At 37.3% G+C, this 27,884-nt stretch overlaps 1 protein-coding gene across 12 annotated transcripts in view; it reads left to right on the top strand.

The window, feature by feature from the left end:
- Window positions 1–27,884, top strand: part of NTNG1 (netrin G1) — a 365,210-nt gene that overhangs the window by 305,548 nt on the left and 31,778 nt on the right. For 4 of the 12 annotated variants that reach the window (XM_002810532.5, XM_024255584.3, XM_054530567.2 and 1 more), the window contains 2 exons: window positions 8,589–8,756; window positions 14,496–14,630. The exons of 5 other annotated variants lie outside the window; for them this stretch is intronic. In XM_002810532.5, the coding sequence (XP_002810578.2) occupies window positions 8,589–8,756; window positions 14,496–14,630 (303 nt within the window). The remainder of the gene's footprint in view (window positions 1–8,588; window positions 8,757–14,495; window positions 14,631–27,884) is intronic. 3 more of the 12 variants (XM_063728296.1, XM_024255595.3, XM_063728297.1) reach the window with 1 other exon arrangement.

Here is a 27,884-nt window from a genome sequence, read left to right as displayed (position 1 = left end):
ACCATAGGTCAAAATTTTCTCAAATGTGCTTTTAACCGTGGAACATAGAAGATGCCAATTTGGGTTGAGGGGAACCCAATTAGGTTTGAAATTTTGGGAAATAAGTCCTGTATGAGAAGAGCAGATGCAGGCTCAGACGGTAACAAATCAATTTGGGTATGTGGTGTGTCATATAGGCAGTCACTGAAGCCACCATAGGGATGCCATATGGAAAGAAACAAAGGAGGTGAAGGAGAAAGGAAGGAAAAAGCATGTACAAAGTTCATCTCTTTTCTGTCATGTCAAGCGTGCTGGATATACAAGAGGCCTCTGAACCTGGAATTTGAACCTGCATCTCTAGTTCCTTGAGGACACAGCACCAATGAGGTCCAGACATATTCCTGGGGGCAGGGAGAAGCTAGCCAGTTGAGATAGACTTACCAGAGACAAATTCACATCATCGTCAAATGATATGTGTGGAAGAGCTTCAACAGCTACGTAAGGATGCAAGACAGGGTGGTGGGTGGGGAAAAGACAAAGAAAATGCTAGAGCCTCTTAATTCCCAGAATCACTCCATTTAATGCAGTGAAGGGAAAATTCTTTTTAGAGTTCCAATTCCTTCACCTTTGAGGTCTTTTTCTCAAATTCTTTCTTTTTGAATGTCTAAAATGAATTTTAATCAGCTCTGGATTTGAATTAGCTTTCCTCATTTGGCCAAAAAAAAAGAAAATCTACCTGTTCTAATTGTGCCACATTCATTGTATTTTATGTTATATTTACAGAGACAATTTACTAATGTAATTATAGGCAATGTGGGGAATAGTAAGAACGAGGATGCAAAAGAGAAATTGAATCCCCTCCTCTTAGTAACATTCTTTTTCTTTCATTCTCTGTGTCCAACATCTTGATTTCCTGGAACTCTTATCTGTCCAGGTCTTCCCCAGCCAGTGTCGGTCAAAAGGAACCTTTTAAACCTTAGAGGAGACTTGGTCCTTTCTTTATCTAGAAAGTCAACTTTGAACCCTTCCCCTTATAAAACACCTCTAGCCTTCATTGCTCTTAACTGTCTAGGTACTACGTACTTTACCACAACTGCCTTCTATGCTTCAATATATAATATATATTACACATATATAGTATTTTTTCTATCTTCCCACTAGAGCAATAGTACTCAATGGGGATGTGGGTGGATTTTGCCCCCCAGGGGACATTTGGCAATGTCTGGAGAAATTTTTGTTTGTCAGTTTGGGGCTTGCTACCACATCTAGTCATCTAGTCTGTAGATGGCCCAGGGATGCATCTGAAAAGCCTACAATGCACAGGACAGCCCCATTCAACAAAGTCATTTGGCCCAAAATGGCAATCGTGCCAAGGTTGAGAAACCCCACACTAGACTCTGAAGGCCTGGACCTCATTCCCTTTGTCTTCTGGTACATGATGGCTGTACATGGTACAGGGTAGTCCTCAATAAACATGTGTTGCCAATGGTTGCCATGCCACATTGTGTATACATACAGCTAAAGACCCCCTTTAGCTTTGCTTATACAACAGTAATAAAAGTTGTCTGAAATGCAATTTGACATTAAAAACTATGTAAAGCAATTTTCAGAAACCTGCTTTTTCTCTGCCTAAGCTGATCTGTTAATAGACATGTAGTGAACTCTCAGCTAAAATAATCACTAACTCAGCTGTAGCTTGTTCTGTGGCTACTGTTTTTCTAAACTCCTTAATATATAGGATATAGCCAGATTCTCTTCAGGAATTCAAATGATGAAGGAATGAATTAAACATAACTTTTCTCTGTATCTTCCTCTGTTCCCCAAAGGAAGGGATCTCAGGATCATCATTCATTCATTCATTTGACAATATTTTTTCAGTGCTTAGTGTATGCCAGGCAATATCTTAAGTTCTGTAGTTATAATTGTGCACAAAACAGACACAGTCTGCCCTTGAAAATCTACACTCAACTAGAGGGGGAGATATTATTTTTGCATAATACTTTTTGAATATTATAAATTCTATGAAAAAATATAAACAAAATTAGGAAATTGGGGGATTAGGGAATGTGGGTGGGGGCTATTATCTCAGATTAAATGGTCAGAGAATTTTTTTTGAGAAGACATTTTAAAAAGAAGTGGGGAAGCAAATAATGGAGATGTCTGGGGGTATTCCAGACCAGCAAGTGCAAAGGCCCTGGGAAGTGCTTGGTGTGTTTGAAGAGCAACATGGAGGCACTGTGCCATGAATTAGGAGGAGAGAGCTAGCAATGAGCCCCCAGGGAGGACAGGGGCCAGGTCACTAGAGAATGAATGAACTCCTCTTTTATTCTGAATAAGATGTGAAGCCATTAGGATGATGAGCAGAGGGATGTCATGACCTCACTAAAGTTTTGAAAGAGTTACTCTGTCTGCTGTGTGGAGATGACATTTTCACAAGGGTTGAGGCCAGAAGAACAGTTTGGGGACGATGGCAGTAATCCAAGTAAGGGCTGATGATGCATCTGAGTAAAAGGTGGTAGAGATGGTGAGAGGTGGAAGCTAAGCATTTGGAGGAATGGAGTAGTCATTTACTGAGACAGGGCAGGTTGGGTGAGTAGCAAGTTTAGGAAAGCAACCCAAGAGCTCCTCTTTGAACAAGTTAAAGTTGAAATGTTTATAAAACGTCCAAGTGGAAATTCTAGGAAGGCAGTGGCACACAATGGATGACTCTGAAGGGAGTCTCACTAATTAACTGGGGAGTCAGTCCACCCTGGAAATAACTATTTTGGAATGGCCCGCATATAGACCATGGGGTTGGGTAAAAATCATCTAGAGTGAATGTAGAGAACAAAGAGGTCCAAGGACTAAACCTTGAGACATTTGAGGAGATGAGGACAAAAAGCAAAAGAGAGAAAAAAGCAATGATGTGTAGGGAAGAAGGAGAATCAAGAGAATGTGGTGGCCCAGAAGCCCCCTGCTTCAGGAAGGATTACCAGGCAGATCTGGGGACCCCATTGAGGTTTATGGTCAAGAACTTCAAATGAGACTTGTTTCTAAATGGTTGGAGAAAAACTAGCCACATTTAGCTACTGGGATATGAGCATGAAGAGACGAAAAGTTGAATTTAAAAAAAATTAGATTCAGGGGGTACATGTGCTTGTGTGTTTCACGGATATTACATGCATAATGGCCGGGGACTGGGCTTCTAGTATACTTATCACCTAAATATTCGATATTGTACCCAGTAGGTAATTTTTCAACCCTCAAATGTCCCCCATTTTAGAGTGCTCACAGTCTATTTTTTCCATCTTTATGTCCATATGTACCCTTTATTTAACCCCCACTTATACATAAGAACATGCAATATTTGATTTTCTGCCTCTCTGTTAGTTCGCTTAGGATAATGGCCTGCAGCTCCATCCATGTTGCTGCAAATGACATGATTTAATTCTTTCTTATGTCTGCATAGTATTTCATGGTGTATATACACATTTTCTTTATTTAATCAACCATTAGTGGACACTTAGGGTGGTTTCATGACTTTGCTATCATACATAGTGCTGCAATAAACATATTACTGTAGTTGTCTTTTTTATATAATGATTTATGTTCCTTTGGGTAGATACCCAGTAGTAGAATTGCTGGGTCAAATGGCAGTTCTATTTTTAGTTCTTTGAGATATCTCCATACTGTTTTCCATGGAGCCTGATCTTATTTACATTCCCACCAACAGGGTATGAGTATTCCTTTTTCTCTACATCCATGCCAACATCTCTTGCTTTTTGACTTTTTAATTAGAGTAATTTTGACGGGTGTAAGATGGCACATTAATGTGATTTTAATTTACATTTCTCTGTTGATTAGTGATACTGAGAATTTTTTCATGTGTTTGTTGGCTACTTGTATGTCTTCTTTTGAGAAATGTCTGTTCATGCCTTTCCCAGTTTTTAATGGGGTTGTTTGTTTTATTCTTGTTGAGTTATTTGAGTTCCTTGTAGATTTTAAACATTAGTCTTTAGAGGCATAATTTCTAAATACTTTTCCCATTCTGTAGGTTGTCTGTTTATTCTGTTGATTATTTATTTTGCTGTGCAGAAGCTTTTTAGTTTAAGTCCCATTTTTTTATTTTTGTTTTTGTTGTATTTGTTTTTTGGGTCTTCATTATAAATTCTTTGCCTAGGCTGATGTGCAGAAGAGTTTTTCCCAGGTTTTCTTCTAGGATTTCTATGGTTTTAGGTCTTATATGTAGGTCCTTAATCCATCCTGAGTTAATATTTGTATAGGGTGAGATAGAGGTTAAGCTTCATTCTTCTGCGTATTGTGAGCCAGTTTTCTCAGCACTGTTTATTGAATAGGGTGTTTTTCCCCATTGTTTAGTTTTGTCCACTTTATGGAAGGTCAGAAGTTGTAGGGTATGTGGCTTTATTGTTGGGTTCTCTATTCTCTTCCATTGGTCTATGTGTCTATTTTTGTACCAGTACCATGCTGTTTTAGTTACTATAGCTTTGTAGTATAATTTGAAGTCAGGCAATGTGATGCCTCTGGATTTGTTCCTTTTGCTTAGAAATGCTTTGGCTTTGGCCATTTGGGCATTTGTTGGGGGGTTCCATATGAACTTCAGGATTGGTTTTTCTGATTCTGTGAAAAATGACATTGGAAATTTGATAGGAATTGCATTGAATTTTAGATTGCTTTGAGTAATGGGTGATTTTAGCAATATTAATTCTTTCAACCCATGAGCATGGGAAATTTTTTCATTTGTGTTGTCTACAATTTCTCCCATCAGCATTTTATAGTTCTCCTTGTAAAGATCTTTCACCTCTTCTGTTAGCTGTATTCCTAGGTATTTTATTTTACTTTGGGGGCTACGTAAATGGGATTGAGTTCTTAATTTGGTTTCCAGCTTGAATGTTATTGGTGTATAGAAATGCTACTGATTTTTGTACATTGATTTTGTATCCTGAGAGTTTGCTGAGGTCGGCAATCAGTCTAGGATTCTCCTACAGGATCTTTAGGCTTTTCTAGGTATATGATCATGTTGTCAGCAAACAGAGATAATTTAATTTCCTCTTTTCCAATTTGAATGCCTTTTATTTCTTTCTCTTGCCTGATAGCTCTGGCTAGGACTTCCTGGAGAGCTGAATTTAACCAGCATCAACTTTTAACTGGGATCAAGATTTCCTTATAATTGGAGGGTGGAAGGCCAAAGGAGTATATAAAAGGAAGTGATTATAAGGATTGGACTATGGATACTATATAAGAAGAAATGGGAGGTCATGGGAGGTCAGTGATTTGAAGAATCAAATCATTATTAAACTATTAATATCATCCCTTCAGAAACTTAGTAGGATAATGCACCTCAAGCTGTATCTTAATAGGTTCTGTGCCTGTGTGGAAAGACCAGGTATTAAAAAGTAGGAAATTAACAGAACACCAAAAAATAATATAGCAGTTTAAGAGTCATATTTGAAATACTTTGCCTTTATATAATACTCTCATGTTTTTCAAATCACTTTCAAAGATCTGTTTCTTATTTTATATTCTCAAATATATTATGGCCAGAGATGACAGCTTTATCAAAGTCTCAGAAGAGTACTAGAAGTCTTAAAAGAATCAAGTTATTATTAGCCATTTTCTACATTATAAAACATTTAAAGTATCCAATTATCATTTGAAATAAATTTATACTATTGTATGTTTAGCTGAATATGGTTTCTTATACAATTATTTATCATTTCCTTTCAAAATTAATAAATTAGTTTTTAAACAAGACCCATAAATAGTTAATGTCCCCAGAGAAATGTGTACTATTCATTAAATTCTGATAATAGTAGTGATAATATCACATTTAACATTTTTATAGAGATTCATGGAATGGGTCTTAAACTGTTGAACTTGGGTATCTTACAGATTTGGTTTTCTTACTCAGATAAAGCTTTGTCAGGTAGATTAAAGCATGTAGTTCTGGCCGTTGGGCAGACTCTACAGAATCCTTTAGGTACCCACAAAGGAACCATACTATGAAAAGTCACTAGCCTTATTCTCTACATTTCCCCAGCTTCATACCTTTTCCCACTCTACTCTATTCCTTTCACCTAAAATGCTCATTCCCTCCTATTTTGTTTTGTTTTAATAAACTCTACATGCCCTAAGGAAGATTCAGAGTGTGCATCCTGTAGGACATTTTTTCTAATTCCCCTCATGTTAAATGAAGTTCTCCTTCTACTTAGATTGCTTTGTGTCACTGTTTTTTTCTCTGCACATACTATTTTTTTCTGGTTATCTGAGCATATGTTGTCTTATTTACTAAATAAGCTTCCAGGCAACAAGCTTCTATGTAGCTGTAGAAATCTCCTAGATGAATTTTTGAACATAAAAGATACTTTTGAACAAAGCTCTGTTAATTAAATTAGATGTAACAAGAACCAACCCGGGTTAGGGAACCTGAAGAAGGACAGCCAATAAGAGACCTCTTCCAGAGGAGGGGACCCAGGAGCAGGGCTCTTATTGCCCCTCCTCAGGAATTCCAGGCAGTTCTCAAGAAGTCCTTGGGAAGCAATTAGGTTTGAGAATTGGGTTTCCTTCCTTCAACCACTGCTCTCAAAAGGCTGTAGTCCTGAAAGATTGTCTTGATTTCAAACTCTCAAACAGAGAAGGCTCTAGAAGCCTTTCTGACTTCCTCAGGAGTCAGTAATGCCAGTATAAACAACGCGTAACTCAGAGCGGTACAGAGGATTGGTGGGAAATGCTTGTTGTTTTACAAGAGATTTTAATTTAGTAATCTGTAACTCTATGATTATTGCTGGTAGTATTATTATTAACTTGGCATGCCTTTACTACTAAATTTATGTGGATATTTTCTTACACTGTCTCCTACGTTGGAGTCTCAAGGCCACCGTCTCCCAGTACTCTCCCTCTCCTCCATACTCGCCTCCCCTCTGACTTCTTCCTGTCCTCACACTCACCCTTCTCTCCCTGCGCACATACACATGGTGATACAGCTCACCTCAAATAAAGGAAGGGCCTTGGCTTCAGGATCCCCCCTTTCTTCTTGCCTCTCTTTTAGCAACTGGGGTCCCAAAGTTGCTGACACTGTTTCTGGTTATCTTCTACTCTTCACCATTTCCAGTATCCTCCTCTGCTTCTATCCAAATTTGATTTCGTTCCATCAGGACCTTGTTCTCAGCTTCCAGAATATGAACTTTTCTGATGAGTGGTAGCATATTAATTTTTTTTAAAGTTTAAAAGTTAGCCACCTCTTATTATTATTTACTTGACAACACTTACTCATTTTTACTCTGGTCATCAAAATATAATACTTGAAAAATTTTATATAGGCCAAAATAGTAACTCAACACCTAGCCAAGTTCTTGACACATAGGTAGACCAACTCAATAAAAATATTTACTGAATGAACGAATGAAAGAATGAATGAAAGTGTTCAAATAATGACTGTGCTTGGCTTTCTAGTGGGATAAAAGCGAGATTGATATTGATGCAAGAAATATTTTTAAACAAACAAAATTTGCAGTATCCTGGCTGACCTTCCTTATAAATGTCCAACTAGGCTTACCCTCATATTCCAAGAAGACAAAAGAGATACCCCACCTAGTTACCACTCACACTTCTGTGATAATTATTTCTACCAACAGAGACTTTGTCATTATCATTTATTTTAAAAAGGTTGAATTGGATTTACAACTTCTTGCTCTAGATGAGATGCAAGAAAGAAGAAATCTAGTCACCCTCCACCCTTCCCCAGCTACTCTCATGCTCTTCTTCATCTCCCTGTCTAGTCATTACCACCATCACTCCTAAGCCTCAGAGACACCTCTAACATTTTAGAGAAACCAAGGAAGAGAAAGGTGGGGTTGCAGTAGCTACCTAATTCTTCTTTTGTAGCAAACTATTCTTGAAACTTGAGAGAAAAGGAGGAAATCTTAAGAGCACTTTTTCACACAAATTATCTCCCTGCTTTTTTTGTCTTCTCTCACACATATGCATAGAGATTTGGTCTGAAGAAAGGCTTAAGAAAGCCATCTTCTCTTAGCATTGGGGAAAAACAAAAATAAAGAATTGTTTAGTTTTCTAGAACTCTATTAAATTTGCCATGATGTATATGAAACCCCAACTGAGTTGCTGTCTTGGCATGATGTCAGAGAGCTAAAGGAGCCATGTTGATGGTACTCAGACTCTCAATGCTCACACAACCCTCTCTCACTTTTTTTAAGGCTGAAAAGATGAAGAGAAAACAAGGGAAATAGTGCAAAGACACTAAAATTCTCCATCTGCAAAAAATAAAAATAAAAATAGACTTTTTCATCACTAGAAACTGAGGCTTCCCAAATTTTAAAAGGTGTACACCTGCAAATGCTTCTGTTCATCTTGTCTGCCAAGAATTAACAATCTTCAGTCTTGTTCCGAATGTCCGACCTTCCTATCCTGCTTGAAACAGATGCTATTTCCATGCCAGTCACAACCACCTGTTGCCACCATGTGTTGTGTTGAATCACATATATGTAATGCCATTCCACCGTCTTTTCTCCATCCCTCATTTTACCCAAGCATGTAGTATGCTATTACTCTGCTGCTGTATACACTCTGTATACATTTCTGTTCTTCCTTGCAAGATTGTGAATGCTTCGGCCACTCCAATCGATGCAGTTATATCGATCTGCTAAATACAGTCATTTGCGTGAGCTGTAAACACAACACTAGAGGGCAGCACTGTGAGTTATGCAGGCTGGGCTACTTCAGAAATGCTTCTGCACAACTGGACGATGAGAATGTGTGCATAGGTCAGTTCCATTACAATTTCAGCTATTCTTCTGTGCCTTTTGAGCTACGGGGAGATATTTAGGGTGGAGAGGCTGGCGATGTGCACCACGGTTGAGCCAGAATGAACTTTCTCAATGGAGCAAATATCCTATGGTAGATTTCACTTGTGATTTCACTTGTATTGGTTGAAATCATAGTTGGGGGATATACTTTGAACCCTTATGTTGTTGCTTTAAATATGATGATCTCAGAAATCATGTTAAAGAAATTAAGAATTTTCTTTCTTCCCGTTTTTTGTTTTTGTATGAAATTTTAAAACCTGATGATTCTGAACTGATCTTATAGCCTTAAGTTATACATTCAACTTTCAAAATAGAAACTCATTATATGGGATTTAATTATGGATATGAAAAATTGGGGTACAGATTCTTGCATATAATTGTGATCAACGAGTATTTATAGATTGAAAATGTTGCTATTTGAAATTGAAAATGACTAGCAACTGGAAATGTAAAAGTTTGTCTGACTTCTTCATCCATAGCAATGAAATTCCATTTATAGAATTTTCCTACAGCTCCCAAAAAGGAGGAGTAATTTCTCAAAAGTATTCTAGGCAATTAATTATCTTATCCCTGGGAAACTGCATCCACAGAGGCCCCTGAGCACTTTCCCTTCCCTCCCCACCAATGACTACTGCTCTTGGCACCTAGGGAGGACCAGGCACCTTTCCCACCCAGAAAATCTCCTAACTTTTACATAGTAAAACCTGTCTTTAAGAATGTGGGGGTGCCAATGGAAAAATAAGAAACAATAAATGGAATTTCACTTCATAATTCACGCTGAAGCAATGCATATATTTGAAATGCTGAAAACTGTATGTGTAGCCATTACCACACCAGTAGGTAGCTATATAGGCACCCGGTTTTAAAGGTAGACTTTTTCACATTGAGGTACGTTCAATAAGATACACAAGCTGAATAATGACAAGCAATCTTTTTATCAAGAAAAGAAATCCAATCCGTATTTCTGTGATCATTGTCCTCTGATTGGATCGTCAAGATCCAAGTGTCACAAAAAAAAGCTGTAGAGTTGTTTTTAATCAAACTGGGCCAAGTATATGTAATAGTGTTGGTGTCTACAGTACTTTCTATATTTCAAAGCATCTCCTTATTTATTATGTGTCAATTATGAGAGAAAGTACTGGACTTAGAGTTCAGAAAGCTAGGCTCAAATTTCCGTTTGCTATCTCATGGCCGTGTGCCATAGGTAAGTCATTTGAGCCTTCTAGTCAGATGAAGATCAAGTGGGATACACAGGAAACACTTGGTCAACTGTGAACTGGCTTGCAGATGTCTTGTTTTGTTTTTACTTAATCCTCATTAACAAAACAGTGGGGTAAGTATTACACTAATTGTTTCCCCTATCTTGTCATTGAGAAAAGTAAGGCAGATTGACCCAAATCTTACAGCAAAGGGTTTCTGACTTCAAAGCTTAAACACTTTCAACCACTGACACAATTAGCAAAGCTAAGCTTGTCAGACTTTTACTTATGGTATGCGTTTTGGATGACAGCAGCAATTCCACTCTGAGTTTATGAGCAGAAGTTCAATTGTCTTCATAACACTGGGGTTACAAAGATTTGAGGATATTAATAAAAACCAAAAGACATGTAGTTGTCTGAATTTTGAATGCAGAGTACATTTTACTGAATGTCATTTATAAAAATATATAAATGTCATGCTATAGATAGGTAAACAACAGAAAGCTAAAATAAATAGGAACACAGGATAAAAAACCTAACCATTTTTACAAAATGCATAAGATTAAAATGTTTTATAATATTTAATATGATTTTAAATCAATCTTAAAAAGTCCTTAAAAGGAAATATTTTATTCCATAAAATTTCTCTTATCAGGTAACTTAACATCACAATATATTTTATTCAGAGTATTTTATTATTATGAAGTTTGGCCTTTTTTCCAGTTCTGAAGTAAACTGTGAACTCCACATCTGCTTCTTTCTATCCAGTTTTAAAAGGTATAGTTCAGTTGTAAATCCATATTTGATTATCCACAGACTAGAAAACAGTCCATTCAGTGTCAGTCTTTTAAATCACATAAACTACAGAAGAAATATGAAAAATAATATCAATTTTGTATTTATTTTTACTTTTAAAAATCAAGAAGAGTTTTCTTCTCCATTTCTAGAAAGTTTTTTAATTAAAATTATAAACTTTTGGAAAATTCCATTTTATTGAGGTAAACCTGTTTCTACTTAGTATTTTGTACTTGAAACCAAGCGAAGTACTTGGTGAACACAAAGGGGTGCATTCTTAGGTACTATTAAAGTTAGCTACATTAGGCCAGGTGCAATGGCTAACGCCTGTAATCCCAGCACTTTAGAAGGCCCGGGCAGGTGGATCACTTAAGGTCAGGAGTTTGAGACCAGCCTGGCCACATGGTGAAACCACATCTCTACTGAAAGAAATAAAAAATTAGCTGAGCGTGGTGGCCTGTGCCTGTAATCCCAGCTACTCAGAAGGCTGAGGCAGGAGAATCATTTGAACTCGAGAGATGGAGGTTGCAGTGAGCTGAGAGAATAGCGCCACTGCACTCCAGCCTGGGCTACAGAGCGAGACTTCATCTCAAAAAATAAAATAAAATAAAAAGTAATATTAGCTAGATTATTCCCTCACCCACCATAATTTCTTAAATTATTGCCCTTTTCTAAAGGAGAAAATTGTGTTTAAAGAATGAATTGAAAAATTTGGCTAGCTGATAGGTACTAAGGTCTATCTTTTATCTGTAGTGCTTATATGCACACAATGAGTTAATAACAATTTCCTTAAAAAGCTGTAGATTTCACTTACCCTGCTTGAGGCGTGGAGGGCAGTGATACCGGGGCTGCCTGTGCACAAGGCTGGAGTTTGCCCTCTCAGGGCCGTTGGAAGCCTGTGGCTCCATTGCTAAGGTTTGCCCTATGAGACAGCATGAACCTATTTGCTATTTTCCACAATTAAGATTCCTAAAGGGCTTGAGGCAGGACTATTAAATTCAAAAGGATACATCACAAGTAATTGAGAGTTAATTTTAATACCATTTTGTATAGAAAGCACTAATGAAAATGAAGGGATACTTACCCCATTCGCTTTCACAGAATAAGGCACTAATCTTGGAAACTTTGAACTTCATCTAAGTCTTATCTACATTAAAAATAAAAAAAAAACACTTTGCCAATTCTTTAACAACTGACAATAAAATTCACCACCTTGCTGTAAAGGAACAACTCATATCTGACAAAATGTAGGCTCTGTGTGATGAAATAGATGTTGTAAAATACTTGCATCATTTTATATTATGGCAAATATAAAATGCAGCAGGCTATTCCATGTTGCCACAGTGATTGCTGCTTTGTAATTACTGGTGAATTTGCCCACTTTTTGTACAAATTCCAAACACAGCCATGTCTCCAAAGATACATGTAATTACCCTGTAATGACGCAGCAGTTACGTGAAGATGACATCCTTGCATGCTTCTGTTTCGTGTAAACTTGAGCATTAAGCAGGAAGCTAGAGGATATATGGTTTGTGACCCTGGGTAATCACTGTTAATAATCCTGCTGACAAGCTTTGCATCACAATGAAACAGAGTTCAGCAGCTGCTGCTAAGCATTTCTTAAAATTATGATGTATTATTTTTAATTCCCCTTTGAAACCCATGATTGGGTAATCAGAGGTACCTTAAATAGAATAAGGGGAACATAAGACACTTTTAATACCTGTAAATCAATTCTAGTATAACTTTTAAATGAAGCCCCCACCGCCAGGTATTTTATCTTGCTTTGTAATCTAACAGTCTTGCGTGTTCTTCCTAATTTCATGGAATAAAATATGATCCTCCAAGACTCTTTGCATTACTCCAACATCCACCATTGACCATCATTCCATAAATGATACTTTTAAAAAACTGAATTATTTGTTACATAAGGTGAAGGGAAGGCCACACCCCTTCTTGTCCTTTATTTTCATGACTGCAAAACATTACACTTACCCACATTTTCCTATGACAATGACTGGGATATATTATGGTTTAAATGTTCTACTGTTTTGTTTAATTTTGTTTACATTTTTTGCCTCTAAAATCTTATATTAATTAACGGTCATGGGCTAATTGACTGGAGGAGTGTGTGAATTCATGTTAGCCAGATGTAACTCTGCTTACTGGCTTACAAAATGTTGGTGATTTATTGTCAACTTACACACTTTAAACAGTAAAAAGAAAATTACAGTTTTGATATAGGTACAAATTTATAATGTGCCTACGTGCAGACAAACATTAAAAGCTTTCACAAAATTAGTATTTTAAAATATTTTTAATCAGCTTCCATATACACACGCATATTAAAATAGAAAATGTTAATTTAAAATAAAACTCTAGTTGTTAAGTACAAACTAAGCCAGGCAAGGAGAGAGCATTTTTGAGTTTTTAAGTTTTATTTTTACCTACATATTTGACTATTCATCATATAAATATGTTTTATAAGAATGCTGAACTCGAAACCTGACTTAATTAGCATAAAATAAATCATAATTCTAAGGTACTCCACTTTTATTTGAAGACTATCTAATTAGTGTCTGTGACACAAACTTAGAGTCAAACCCCTGGATCCATCTGTAAGGCTAAACCCTGAATCCCCATAGCGAATCTAATATGCTAAACTTGATTATATTAAACTAAATTTTCAAGACTTCTCTTGGTTAGTTGGATGGTATAGTTTTATTTGGTTTTTAGTGAGGGAACTGCTTAATGTACCCATTTTTAAATAATGGAAACTGAGAGGCACAATAACTTCCCCAAAATTATTAGAAGAGTAATGAGGAAAGGAACTTTAGCTCACAGTACCCAAAAGCTGCCAGCTACCTGCACTATCTTTCCAGCTAATAGAAGCCTAAAGGATATCCATTTCTGGTTCAAGCTTTAAGCAAAATAGAGCTTCAGAAGTAAAAATATCCTATATAAGAATGTGTGAGGAATCAAGAAAACACTCTATTCACCTTTTACTGTGCAAAGCTGTATTGTCCTGCCAGCAGACATTATAATGAAAAATATACATCTTAAATTATAACTATATTGAAAATTATTTGGGATTACAAAGTTTATTTTTCTTTCATGATTGTTAATCTGGGCTGCATAAAAACTGCATTAATATGCCTAGCAAATACAACATCTAAAGGCTTATCACAAAGTGGTATATACATGAATAAGTTAAGATACTGTCCCAATTCATGAAGTAAAACTACCTTTGAATGAGCTAAGTGCATTCATATTGTACTTTTAAAATGTTCAGCAGTTCTCAAATATTGAGTGCAATGGCTAAGCCCATTTGAATAACTTAAAACACACTTTACACTGATGGTATATTGATTTATCCTTGATATACAAACTTCTCATGGTGTTTATTAAACCATCTAAAAATATCCTAACAAATGGAATCTCCATTACGATCTGTTACCAGTGAAAAGTGTGTCTTATTTCCTTGGAAGTTTTCAGTTCATTCCTCCCATATCATAAAAATGATATCATGGAAGGCTAAGCAAATAAATAAATGGTTGTAAAATAGCCATATTTGCAGAAGCATTTCATTAATGGACATCTTTCTTCAAGTAAGTGATGCATTTAAGTACGTGACGCTCCTGTGTTGATAACCTATAAGCCATGCAGACTTGTCTCCAGCCTGTGTGTTGTCTTGTTTCTACAGAGTGTTATTGTAACCCTTTGGGCTCAATCCATGATCGTTGTAATGGCTCAGGATTTTGTGAGTGTAAGACTGGAACAACAGGGCCTAAGTGTGATGAGTGTCTGCCGGGAAATTCCTGGCACTACGGCTGTCAACGTAAGTAACTCTGGGAGCTGCCCTCTGCCTGCTGCAGCATGGCTGATTTCTGCTTGGCTAGGCTGGTGCGTGCAGCTTCTCAGAGCAGAAAAATATCCAAACCGCTGACAAGTTTTAAAAGCTACTTAATGCTGCAGCCGATGTATGGAAGAGCAATCCATCAGCTGTCCAGCTGGCTTTTTTGAAGCCCATCTTCATCCCCTCAGTTAGCTGGAGCAACTTATATTGAAATATTGTATGGAGATCCATATACCTGGCCAGACCATAAATTAAGTGGCACAATAGGGACCCAGCGTGGAAATCTTCACCGCAGAATGAAGGGTGATGTGCATGTGGTTAATACATTTCTTGAACTGAAAGCTACCCTGGAGCTCCAGAGTTCATAAATTAAATGATATCTGCATAACTTATTACTACCCTTGCTATCACACCCATCACTGAATCTTAACCAAAAACCTAAAGGGAATAAATCGAAGGAATATTTAAACGTGGGGTAAAATAAATGGCAAAAATCAATATTGATTTCAAGCCTCTGAGGTTAGGCACTATGCGGGGAGCTGTGGACAAATGCCATTTGGTTCAGCCTCATTTCTCTTGAGATTACCAGGTCTTCAAAGCTTGTCAAGGCAGGTGGCATGTCAGTGTGTACAAGGAACATGAATTTTAAAATCAAGGCAGAAGGTTCCTTCTGTCTTTTATAACCTTTTCTGCTTTTGAATTCCGAACTAACTTTCCATTTTATCTATAGACAGGTATTTTGCTAGTATTAAAGAACCACAAGACATATCCTGTGTAGCAGTGTGGTCCAACAGAAAATCAAGCAAGCCACATATGTAATTTAAGACGCTTTTGCTTTCCACATTAAAAAAGTAAAAAGAAATAAGAGAAATTAATTTTAATAACATATTTAGCTCAAATTAGATAAGATACTATTATTTCAACATATAACTAATATCAAAATTATTAAGGCTATATTTTTCATTTTTTTTATTGTCTTTGAAGTCAGATGTGCATTTTATACTTGCAGAAAATGTCAGTTAGGGGTGGCCATATTGTAAGGCTTAATAGCCACATGTGTCTACCATATTGGACAGCACAGCCCTAGAGTTATTTTTGCTTACTTTTCACTTGAAACAAATGTCAGCATGCAGCTAACATCTAAAGCCAATTTCTATAGAAAACTATATATTATTTATATAATACAGTAGTAATAGCAACTTTTATATCTATAAAATAAATTCTGTATGATGAATTCTATAATAATAACTGTGTAGATCCAATTTCTATACAAAATTATAGAAAGTTCTATCTGTTACTTATGGAATACATAGTTATCTGGCAGCCACACTTCTAAGTAATGGAAATCCAAAGTGAAATGCCATGGGCAGCAATGAGCTCTGGCAATAAGTTGAAATTTTGGCATTGAGCAGGCCAAGGTTAGAATGGAATCCAAGAACTGGGGACTGAGGTCTCCAGCCTTGCTGGAGAGGAACACTGAAAGACAGTCAAATAGTCAGAAGTCAGGCCTCACACCTGCATATAAGGTCTAGATAAAGCCATGGTTTAAAAGTCTTGCATGCTGTTGTTTTCCAGAAAGTGCTAGTCCTTAGTGCCTGGGAGAGTTGGTGGATCCCAGCAACCATGTGAAGTGTCAGGGTTCAGAGTGAAGCTATCAATCATGGCACAGCTAGACCTCAAGGCCTAGAGCAGGCCAACAGTCAGGAGAAGAGAAGGAGAATAGGCAGAGGAAAAATCAAAACCAGCACCAAGACTCAAGCATAAAGAATAAGGAGACTTTGTAATTAAGACACACTTCTCAAAGAGAAGATCTCATATAAAGCTCCTGAGGAAGCAGGACCTAAAGAATTGGTTGCTGGAGTGTACTCAGGGTAAGACTTGGGAGAGGAAAATAAATCAATCCTGCTTTGGGAAAAAGCATCTCAAAAAGGACCTAACCCAATTTTTCTATATTCATTATTGGAGTATTATAAAAAATATGGTGTTGCCACCAACTTTTCCCTTCTGGAATCAAAAGACTGAATTTAAGCCTCACCCTGCCACATACAAATCATAAAACCCTCTGTGCCTCAGTTCCAGAACCTCACATACTTCTTAGGTGGATCACTGAGATGATGAGAGGACATGCATTTATTCTTTTGAGTATGTATTGAGTACCTACCATGACTTAGGCACTGGGCTAATGGTAGGGCACAGAAGGATGAAAAGAGAGAGCTACTGTGGACATGTGGACATGGAGTCCACATCCAAGTGAGAGTCCCAACAATTACGATAGAAGGTAATCAGAGCTCAATAAGAGGAAGGTACATGTTATTTGTTAGTGAAGTCCAACATGGGGAGTAAGTCTTCCCAGAAAAGTGACATGTAGTTAAGCACTAAAGGATCAGTGGAGCTTTCCAGGATAGGAATCTTGGGTAAAGGTGATTGAGCTAACACACTGTGTTCCAGAATGTGTGTGTGTGTGTGTGTGTGTGTGTGTGAGCATGCACATGTGTTGGGAGTAAGGGAAGATGTTAAACAGCATCCAGGGACTAGATCATGTGGTTTCATGAATCCCAAGCTAAGACATTTTATGTTGTCAGGCAGGAAAATAGGAATCATCATATGGAGAAGATATGGGATACATCATATGGTTTTAAGCAGAGAAATGAAAGGAACAGATTTGTTTTTAAAAAGATTATTCTAGCTACTAAGTAAAGAAAGGAATGGAATGTGTTGAAATTAGATTTGATATATAAATTTAACATCGTCCAAACACACCTTTGAGAACACAGGAGATTTTTCTCAGTCTGAAATCTTTCTTCCTTCTCTTAGACTCACCCACATAGGGCTGGTATTCTATGTTAAAATATAGAAATTCTTCTGTCAGTTAGTAAATGGCTACTTCACCAAGATCCTGAAGTGCCTTCCCCTGGGATCTCTTGGGCTGTCACCAAGGATCAGCAATAACGGGGTAACACGTGTCACAGTAGCATGCCACTAGCACCTGCTCCAGGATTACAGTTAATGTACATTCTGATTAGTTGGTGCTGGAAGGTTGATAAATATTCTTTTTCATTTTGCTCCTGTCCTCACACACATGAATGCACTCAAAAATGCCCCTTGGTGCATCCTTGTCTCCCTTTCCCCTCTCCCACTGCTCGCCCCGACTTCCACTTGCCCTGAGTTGAACCCATCCTTGGATTTGGCCACAGTATTAGTGGAGGAGCTATTAACGTGGCAACATGAAATCAATGCCAAGCAGAAAACCAGTGGGAGAGTAGGGCTGACAGTGGAGTTGCAGTGATGAGCTGAGAGTAAGCAGGCATTTAGGTAGGCACTGCCAGGGAGGCAGTAGGAGGTATCAGGAAGAGTCCAAGGGATCCAGGTCGAAGGTTCCAGTCCTCCCACAGGATTGTCAAAAGGAGCCATGTGGAATTGTGGTCCAAAAGGACTTGTGTTTGGGAACAGAAGATTTAAAAAAGGGATTCAGTAATTGACACTGTTGCCTATATTCTGTGAATCGAAACAGTGAGTATGCTCTTTGAGTAGACTCTGGATTCATAGAGACCGGGGTCTGAATCCCATCTCCACTTCTTATGACCTGCAAGACTAAGAGGAAATTACTTGGACTGTCTAAGCCTGGTGTTTCATCTAAAATGGGGTAATAATATGACCTAACACATATAGTAATTGTGAAGGTTCAAATAAAATAATGAATGTGGACCTCATAGTACATAGTAAGTGCTCAATTATTATTACTACTTCCAAGCACATGTTGATATGCCACAGAACTAAGCAAGAATCCATGTTCAAAAGCTTTCGTGCAATGTTACTGCAGAACTTGTTTGGCCACCATTGAGGAATCAAACTGTTGACCTGGTAGCTTCTAAAAAGCCTCCTGGTTAGAGACAAGACTGATTCAAGAGAGTGAAGCAAAACTGACCCCAAAGCAATTATGGGGTTTGAGCTGGGGACATTTTAAAAACTCCAGGCTCATCAGCAAACTTTCTGCTTGAGAGGCCACCAATTATGAACTGTGTAAATGTAGCCAAGTCTTTCTGAATTAAAAGGTGAAACACTTCTAAACCACTAGAACGAATGGTCTTTAGACAGCATAGAACAAATAAGCTAGGAAAGAAAACAGAAATAATAAGATTTCAAGGAGGCCTGGCAGAGTCAAAATTAGTGTTGAGGTTGCCCAATAGAAAAATGAGACATTGGAAAGAAAGAGAAAAAAAGTTTTAAATGATCCTTTTGAAACCAGAGAAGAGTCAATAGCTGGGTTCCAGAGAATAAAATTGAGCCTTCTACATAGGAAGCAGCATTCTATGCTTTATAGAAAACATGAAGGGTTAACATGTATTGGGAAGTAACTAAATAGTTGTTGTCAGCGCCAAAGTAACTGGACATAAAGGAGATCTATGACTTTTCAGTTTGGGAGAGTAGAAATAGCCACTTGTAGAACTAATGTGACTGGTGAGGAGATATGTTTGTCTTCCTGGAGGATGTATGTAAGACACATGGGAATATGCTGCAGGGTTTATTAAAGCCACCAATTGTTAACTTGTGTGAATACTAATGGTACTTTCAGAAGAATTCACAGTCTGCTTATTTAAGTGAAAGTCAGAAGATTTGGTGATATCAGTTAAATGTTATGATTTTGGAAGATACTAGAGCTGTGGGAAATAAAAAGCAAAGTACACATAGCAAGGGGGAGACAGATCACATCCTTCTCTAAGCACAAGTGGGAAAGGCTTTCCATTTTTAAGGAACCACGTGAATAGATTGGGCCCACACATGTAATCCAGGATAATCTCTCCTTTTCAAGATCTCTAATTTAATCACATCTATAAAGTCTCTTTTGCCAAGTGAGGTAAGAGGTTCTGGGGATTAGGATGTAGACATCTTTGAGAACACATTATATTGTGCTTATCATAATAATAATCAAGAATGTCAATGTTTCATGTCAGAGATAAATATGCAGGTGTTATAAAGACAGAATGCAACTCATGCTGGGGAAAAAGATATGCAATGGTAAAACATATTCAAAAGAAATACTTAAAAGGATTCGAGAGGAGTAATGTATGTCAAGCAGGTATAGATGTGCATTGTGCATTACAAGGTAGAGATAGTGAAATATGTTTCAGTCAAGACCAAAGACTGTATAAGAAAAGTATCGTGAGAGCATATTGTAGACCACTAGACCATTTAGAGGACACATTGTTCAGAGGAAAATTGGAAAATTTAAATATTCTATCTTCCAAAATGGGGGAATTCAAATATCAGGAGTTCTGCTAAAAGGTTTGTTCTGGTAAAATTGTTTACTTGCATTAATGAGAATTTCTTTACCCAAAAGAGTGGAAGAAGCAGTCTGAGGAGCTACCACTTATTGGTACCATACCATGGAGAAGGCATTGTCACATAAGGGAGCAAACACTATTAAAAATCTAAGAGGTATTGTTCCAAACATTAAGAAAGATTCAAAATATTCCTGGGGGAAAAAGGCAGGATGTTAGACCTTTTTAAAAATGGGTGTGCACATATGCACATACACATACAATCACTTTTATTAAAAATAAAAGCATAAATTGTTCCCAATAGACTACCTAAAAAAAAATGAAAGACTTCTACATTAACCAACTTGACTATCAAAGGCTCTTTCTTCTGAGGTTTTGATGAACATTATTTCAGTCCCTACACTGTGTTGCAAATTTAGGCTAAATAATTTGCAAAAATGCAGATAGTATAGGGCTGTGCTGACATAGTTCAAATGACAAAAATGGAAAGATGTTAGCTTACATTAAAGCTCAATTTTAGACAGTATATTATATAAGTGGCAAAGGAACTAACAATTTCAGGCTGAACTAAGATCAAAGGAGGTTACAGTCCCACTAAAACATGTCCTGAGCAGCCCACATCAAGGGGCCAGTTCTTGGAAAGAGCATTCTAGCATTGCAGACAGTGATGTAAGAGAGTCCCTTCTTTGATGAAAGTTTTTTCATATGAAACAGTGTTGAAGCAGCTTGATAACATATGTTACAGATGTCAACCAGTGTTTGGAGGGCTAACAAGTAGACGTGATTCAGGAAGATAGAACAGGGACCATGAATAATGGAGGTGGGTTTCAATTTAGCATTTTCCAAGTTACGCTTTCTAGGTGTCTGAGAATATAGTAGGTGCATTGAGTAATGACAACTTCCCCAGACTCTGGAGAAGTTCCAATAGAAGCTGAACAGGCTCCTATCAGCGATGCTTTCTGAAGAGTTTTGGCTTAAATGAGAAGTTGAGTGAAAACTCCTTAGGGCCTCTTCAACTTTCCAGTTTTAACGTCAGACCACACTCATGCAGCAGAGGGTAGGCATGGTGAAGTTGCCCACCTCAGTTTATAGTAAGAACCACGGTTTGATCACTTGGCTGTCCTCTACACTCTAATCTTTCTTTACCCACAGATCTCAGACTCTCATACTTCCCACTAGCCGTGTTCTCAGTCCTCACTTCTGGTTTCCAAAAGTCAGAAACTAGAGACTTAAATAACTCCTTTTATCCTAGGGATTAATTGGTTCCTATCACACTCTTCTATTACTATAGTTCAGGAGGTTTTCTTTTTTTCTTTTTGGAGGGGATAGGGGATTAACTACTACAGTCCTGACGAATTGTGATCATGAAGGTATTAAGATGATGCTTCCAACTGCCTCTGTGAGATGAAGATTATACCTCCCTGGACAAATACCTTGCACCTAACTTGTAATTTTTCAATGTTTCTAGTTGCTGTCTCTTCCTGTTTGTCGTGTTACATTAAAATGTCCAGTTCACATTTCACCAGTTGACCTCACACTTTGAATTCATTGACAGGCAGCACGTCACTTAAACAAGGATGTGTCTGTGATGCTGCAGAGCATCTGTAGTTGCTAAACATACGATTTCCCTCATTTGGCCCTCACATCTCTATCAATCTCTATCACTACAAGTTGGTCTCATCAATAAAATGAATGGCATCACTGAATCCAAGTTTTTAATTTCCTTAGTTTCATTAGTTTCCAATAGCACCTTGAACACAGCATCATTTCCCTTGCTACATACATAAGGGTGATGAAAAATAAATACTCAGAGAAAGGCACTTGATGTTACCATGGTACAACTCCTAAGGGTGGGAAGGAAGTGCTCTTTAAACAGAACTAGTAGGAGCCTCCCAGAGGCAATTTAAAAAGGAAAATATTAGGAAGACAGAAGATAGAAAGTGGCAATTTGTAGGCATTACAAATAAGTTGGTAGTACTCCTGGGGGCAAAAAGGATCATTTTGTCTGCTAGATGAGCAAACCCCAGGGTTGCCCCCAGTTGTGAAGTATCTCTTGATTCAGCAGGAAGATGCCACACCACTCAGTCTTGCTAATAGCCATTGCATTGCAGATGCAGCTCTTATTTTCCCTTGATTCTTAATGTAAAAAGCCCACAGACCTCTAAAACATCAGGGACCTGATGCTACCTCTGAGCATGGAGAGTCAGGGCTTATGCTGTGGAAAGGACTTCACACACTAAGGGCTCCATTCAGAGCAACCACAAAAGGGATACACTGATGGAGCTGGCTTGAAAGCAGTGAGTTGTTCTGAATGTAATCCACAGTAGCATCATATCCTAAATACATTCAAAACCCACAGCTCCTGAATTGCTGAAGCTTAGCCTAGGGCAAATGCAGACAGTGGACATACCAGACAGCAATTCCAGGCACCCACTGGCATTCTGAGGCTTGCCTACTATTTAGCCATCGTGTGCTCAGCTCAGAGAGGGGCCTCCACTTTGACCTGGATGGCAACTTTTCATATTTACTTGACAATCCATGTTAATTTCCCCCTTTATTTAAAGAGAATATTGAGAAGGACATGTATGCCCAAACTCCACAATTTCACACCACAGAACCATTGAAGCTTAATAGTGAAAGCTGTATGAAATGCTGGTGCTCATGTAAAAATGCAGGCACAGTTTTATCTGCTAGTAGCTGAGAATCAAAGCAACGGCCTGATCCTACCTGATAATAAGATGATAAGAAGGCCAAGTGGTAATACAATATGTGAAGCTCTTTTCTTACCTAAGTACATAAATGGAGTTTCACCTTGGGCCATTCCTTACACACTAATGAGTGTATGTGTGAGTGTGTATATGGGAAGAAAATCTCAAAATTTTCTAAAGCTACATATATAAAGATAATGTCTAAATGTGAAAATCAGCCCAATTGCAAAAGGGCCATCCTACTTGAAACTTGCAGAATAAATATTTCAGTTAAGCAAGGGCAAGTTCTCAGCCCCCAGTGGAACAGAATTCTGGGGAAGAGGAGTCACAGGTAGACTATGATGGGAGGGTTCTTGAAAACTAATTTGTAGGAGTCAACACAGTGAGGTGAAAAGAAGCCCTAGATTTGAAGTCGGGGTCTTGTTCTAGGTGTAACTCCACCACCTCTCCAAAGAATGTTTGCTCAAGTCATCAACCTTTGAATTTCCTTCTGTGAAATCCTAGAGAGGGCTTGGATATTCCAAGGTTCCTTCTTGGTCTTAAATTCTGTGATCCTGAAATCTTACAAATGGTCCTATCAGTTTACATATGGACTTATTTCTAGTAAAGAATTATTATTATTTAAAAATAATAAAAAGTGTTACTTATTGAGCCCTTTGTATGTGTCGGGAACATGTATGCATTATCTCATTCCACAGGAGAAGATTATTTTCCTTATTTTATAGATGACAAAACTGAGATTTAAAGAGGATAATTCCACCAACTCAAATACCTGTTAAGTGGCACACCAGTTACTAGTGAATATTTATTTTTAATCCAATGGCATTTTATAGGATTTTGTCACTTTTACTTTGCAGATGGAGACAGAAGCTTTGATAATTTATTCCAGGGGTCAGCACATTCTTTCTGTAATGGGCCAGATGGCAACAATTTTAGGCTCTGTAGGCCATACAGTCTCTGTCACAGCTACTCAACCCTGCTATTGTACTGCCATAGACAACGCTTAAATGAAAGAGTGTAGCTGTGTTCCGGTAAAACTTTTTTTATGGATGCTGAAATTTGAATTTCATGTAATTTTCATGTGTCAAGAAGTATTCTTCTTTTGATTTTGTTTCAATCATTTAAAAAAGGTAAAAATGATTCTTAGTTCATAGGCCATTGTAAACAGGAAGCAGGCTGGATTTGGCTTGCAGATCATAGTTTGATTTATTCCAAACTCAAACAGCAATTCAAGATGAAGAAACAGAGGACCTGTTAAATAAAGAATGTGAAGCAGAAGGCAGGAAAGAACATAAGAAAAACATACATTTCATTAAAATGTGTCCTCTGTCTTGACATGGGTATCACAGGGAGTTGAACTAACTGGTTCTTATTTACAAGGCCCTAACTGTTCTTAAGAAAAATGTTAGGGTTCCCAGAAACATGAGGGCTTTGACCATATGATTTCCAGGACAAGATCACAGACATAATCAGTGCCATCTGTTTAAAGGCTTTAAGAGCCAGCCGAGCCAATTTAGCATCAATTTAGTACAATCAGCAACTAATGAAAGAGAAGTCAGGGTGGCCATAATATGATCAGGATTGCTCATGTTGGTGTAAGGAATCATTCAGTTGTGTTCTGCAGGAACAACCCGTCACCTTGAATATCAGCAAAAAGCTCTATTTAGAGACAATTACAGTAATAATATCAGGTTATAATACCATGTTCACAGGAAAAAACAGATACAGAACATGTTCAGAATGTAGGTTTTTACCATTGCCTTTTAATATCAGAGACAATTATTCTGAACACAGTGCATGACAGTGCTGTGAATATGAACCCCTGCATTTCTGCCCAGCTCTCTTTTCAGTGTGATTGAGCCCATTGAACCCAAGAGATTCTGGATTACCCACAGGAATAATGTTATAACCCGTCACTGTTAAAATGCATATATGCTTTTCATCCCATCTTTATAAAGTTTTCTGTTTACAACCTTCAGTTATCCGTTGCTACAGGGAGGGGAGAAAAGGCCTTCATAAATACAGTGTGATTGATTGTCTTGATGTAAATTCCAATATAGGCACATACTGTATGCACATGGAAATTTAGGCTTACACACAGTTCATCTGCTCTGCCTCTGCCTTAATCTTTGACTGGTTAGCAGTCAAGATCATCCAGACATTGCTGGATGTTCATTTTTAAACAGAAACAATTGCTAAGATATATTTTTAACAATATTCTTTCCCTTATTCTGCAAAAGCGTAGGATTAACATTACATATTACAGATATTTTTTTCTAAACTACAACTCTTTTGGGGAAATGGGCATATGTCTCAGAGATAAAACACTATAAAAATGATGAAATATTGATTTTATTTTTAAGACATTCATTTATGCCTCTTTTTAATTAGTATTTTTGACCCAATGGACTTAGCCTATGTGTTAACCCGTACTCCTTATCATGAAAATCAATAATATGGACAACTAGTATGTTCCCACAGATGTTGAATGCAAAAAGACAAAGTTAGGGAGTTTACAGAAGAGCTTGTTATCAGGATAACTTGACAATTTATTAGTGATATAATGTCAGAGGCCACCATCACTGAGTTCTCTATGGTGTTGCTGGCTCACCAGATGGAAGTTATTTGGGCATACTATTAAGTCTTTCCTGAAATATTACATCCTTGTTCTTTCTAATTGAATGAAAAATTAAAGTTGCTGATTTTGCAACAAGGATGCTAAACTACATATAGACATGATGTATGAATTCCGTATAGTTAAATCAAGCCTCGAAATTTCTGAAGTAACAATTTTAATAAAGACTGTCCAGGGTCTTGACATGGAGGAGTTTGTGCTTCACTTGATAGAAACATCTAATAAAACATCGTTCAATCAACTATGTTCAATACGTCCTTTTAAATACAACAAATGAGATGAGATCATACTGTACTCTGCAGAAAACTATGCCTTTGTTTCATCTTTGGTTACTGAATTTAATTTAGACAAGGTGACAGAAGGAGCTTCTTAACAGAGCCTTGCTAAACCTTTTAAGTTATCCTTCCTGGCAAACTGGCCTGGCTATCACGTTGCCCAAAGCATTCACCTTTTTATTCAATCACACGTTCACTTATATTTGCATTCATTAATTCACAAATCATTTATTTAACAAATATTGAAGTCCTAGTATGTGCCAGACATTGTACTAAGTTTTGGCACCAAAAGATAAATGGGATTCCTGCCATCCAAGGGCCACGGTTCAAGAGGGGTCTCCAGTCTAACAGTACCTTCCTCTTGTCAAAATCTGAGACAACTGACTTCCAATACCACTTTTCTAGCTTGCTTTTCTGATCATAGTTGTCTCTGACTTATAACCATAGAATTTTGTATCTGAGCAGAAACCTTAACAATGTTCTGGTTTAGCCACTCATTTAAGACATAAATTAGCTCTCCTTATTAATATGCAGTAGTAATGACAATGGACACTATTAATTATATGCTTGTCATGTGCCAGGCACTATGCCAAGCCGTTTATAGTCTTGCCAATTATAAACCCCATTGGCAGTTATCCCCATTTAACAGAAGATGAATGGACTGAGGCCCAGAGAGGCTTAAGTAATCTGCACAAAGTTATATAGTTCCTTGCAACTTAAAAGTGTGATCCCTCAATGGGTATGATCAGCATCACTTGGGAATTTGTTGGAAATGCAGAATCATAGACCCACCTGCAGACTTACTGATCTGCATTTTAATAAGATCTCCAGGTGATTCATATGCGCAGTGAAGTTTGAGAAGCAGAGGACTAGATAATAAATGAAGGTTTTAACCTAGGATAAACTGACTCAAGCCCAAGGAGTTTTGTTGTTGCTTTTTATCACTTTGTATTTATAGAATAATGGTGGCTGGGAAATCAAGGGCATACATACACCTTGGAACATTTTATATAAGGGGCAGGAACTCATATAGTATCTCACGCCATCAATTTTTATGTATTCTACGAATCCAAATCATATTAAAATAAGAAAAATCATGAAAACTTAAACAAGTAGCCTATTTGTTTTCTTTCATCCCTACAATTTAAAAGTGGTTAATATTTGATAGGTTAATAATAAATATTTTAATATAGTATATTGCATTTGGTTATGAATATGTCAAAAGGAAATACAAAGTGAGCTCCAAAAGCTAAACTTCTATTGGGCACATGAAACAGAACATAAAATTTGATGGCAATTACCATTTAATCTATTCATGTTTGGAAACGTATTGAAAGAGAAACTCATAACTCAGTTAATTGTTATGAATTATTAACTGCTCATTTGAAAAGAGATGAGCAGAACTGTACTTGTTGAAAAACTTTCTTTCTCATTGGCTAACCTTTGTGTCATTGGTTTTATGAGAACAAAAGGGAAAGAATGACAGCAAGATCCTAATCATCCAAAACTAGAAAGTGACAAGACAGGGGACATCTCAGTGACTATATAAAGGTTAATTGAGATTGAAATGAAATAGTAATCGCTGGCCCCACTCCAACCTTCTTAAGTGTGATTCTCTGGGGGTGGGCTCCAGACATCTGTATTTTACAGAACTCCCTAGGTGAGGATAACATGCAGCCAGGATTGAGGACTACATATTTAGCAATTATACATTTTCGGAGAGATTTAATCCAGCCGTGAATTGACTCAGGATATTCAGAACCCCAAGTGAGATGCAAGCTGGCCTCCAGTTTGCCACTCCTAGTTAGACTTCAAGGTAACTAATGCCAAGAGCACTGCAGACTGTGGGAAGCTTTATAAAGACATGTTCCCTAGATGGTCAGTGATTTCTGTTCCCAACAGGCTAAGACCAAGAATATGTCTGGATTTTAAAATACCTGACTTAAAGAGTCCTTTTTTTTTTCTCAAAAATCAATGTTATGAGCTTCTTCTGCTGGATTAAAAAAAAAAAAAAAAAACCTTCAAAAAGTGGAAGCTTTTTTTATTAACTAAATCCAGGGATTTATTGTTTAGTGTCAGCAGCATAACTGCTTTATAATTGATTTTTCTGAAGAGAACTGAAAACTTAAGCTACCTTAATTTCCTTTATCTTGACACACATGATTAGCATTGCACTGAAATATATTTTACCAGGTTCCCAATTACCATTTTTTAAAACCAACTTCCTCATTGCATACTTGTCTTGATAAAATATTTCTAGACAGGGAGAAAGCAAGTAGGTATAAAGAAAAATGTATGACTGCTTTATTCCTACTGATAGGTTTATCCTCTTTCTTCAA

This window comes from Pongo abelii, chromosome 1 (genome assembly GCF_028885655.2).
Source record: "Pongo abelii isolate AG06213 chromosome 1, NHGRI_mPonAbe1-v2.0_pri, whole genome shotgun sequence".
Taxonomy (NCBI): domain Eukaryota; kingdom Metazoa; phylum Chordata; class Mammalia; order Primates; family Hominidae; genus Pongo; species Pongo abelii.
The sequence above is the reverse complement of the archived record's forward strand: the minus strand, read 5'-3'. Positions and strand labels throughout refer to the sequence as shown.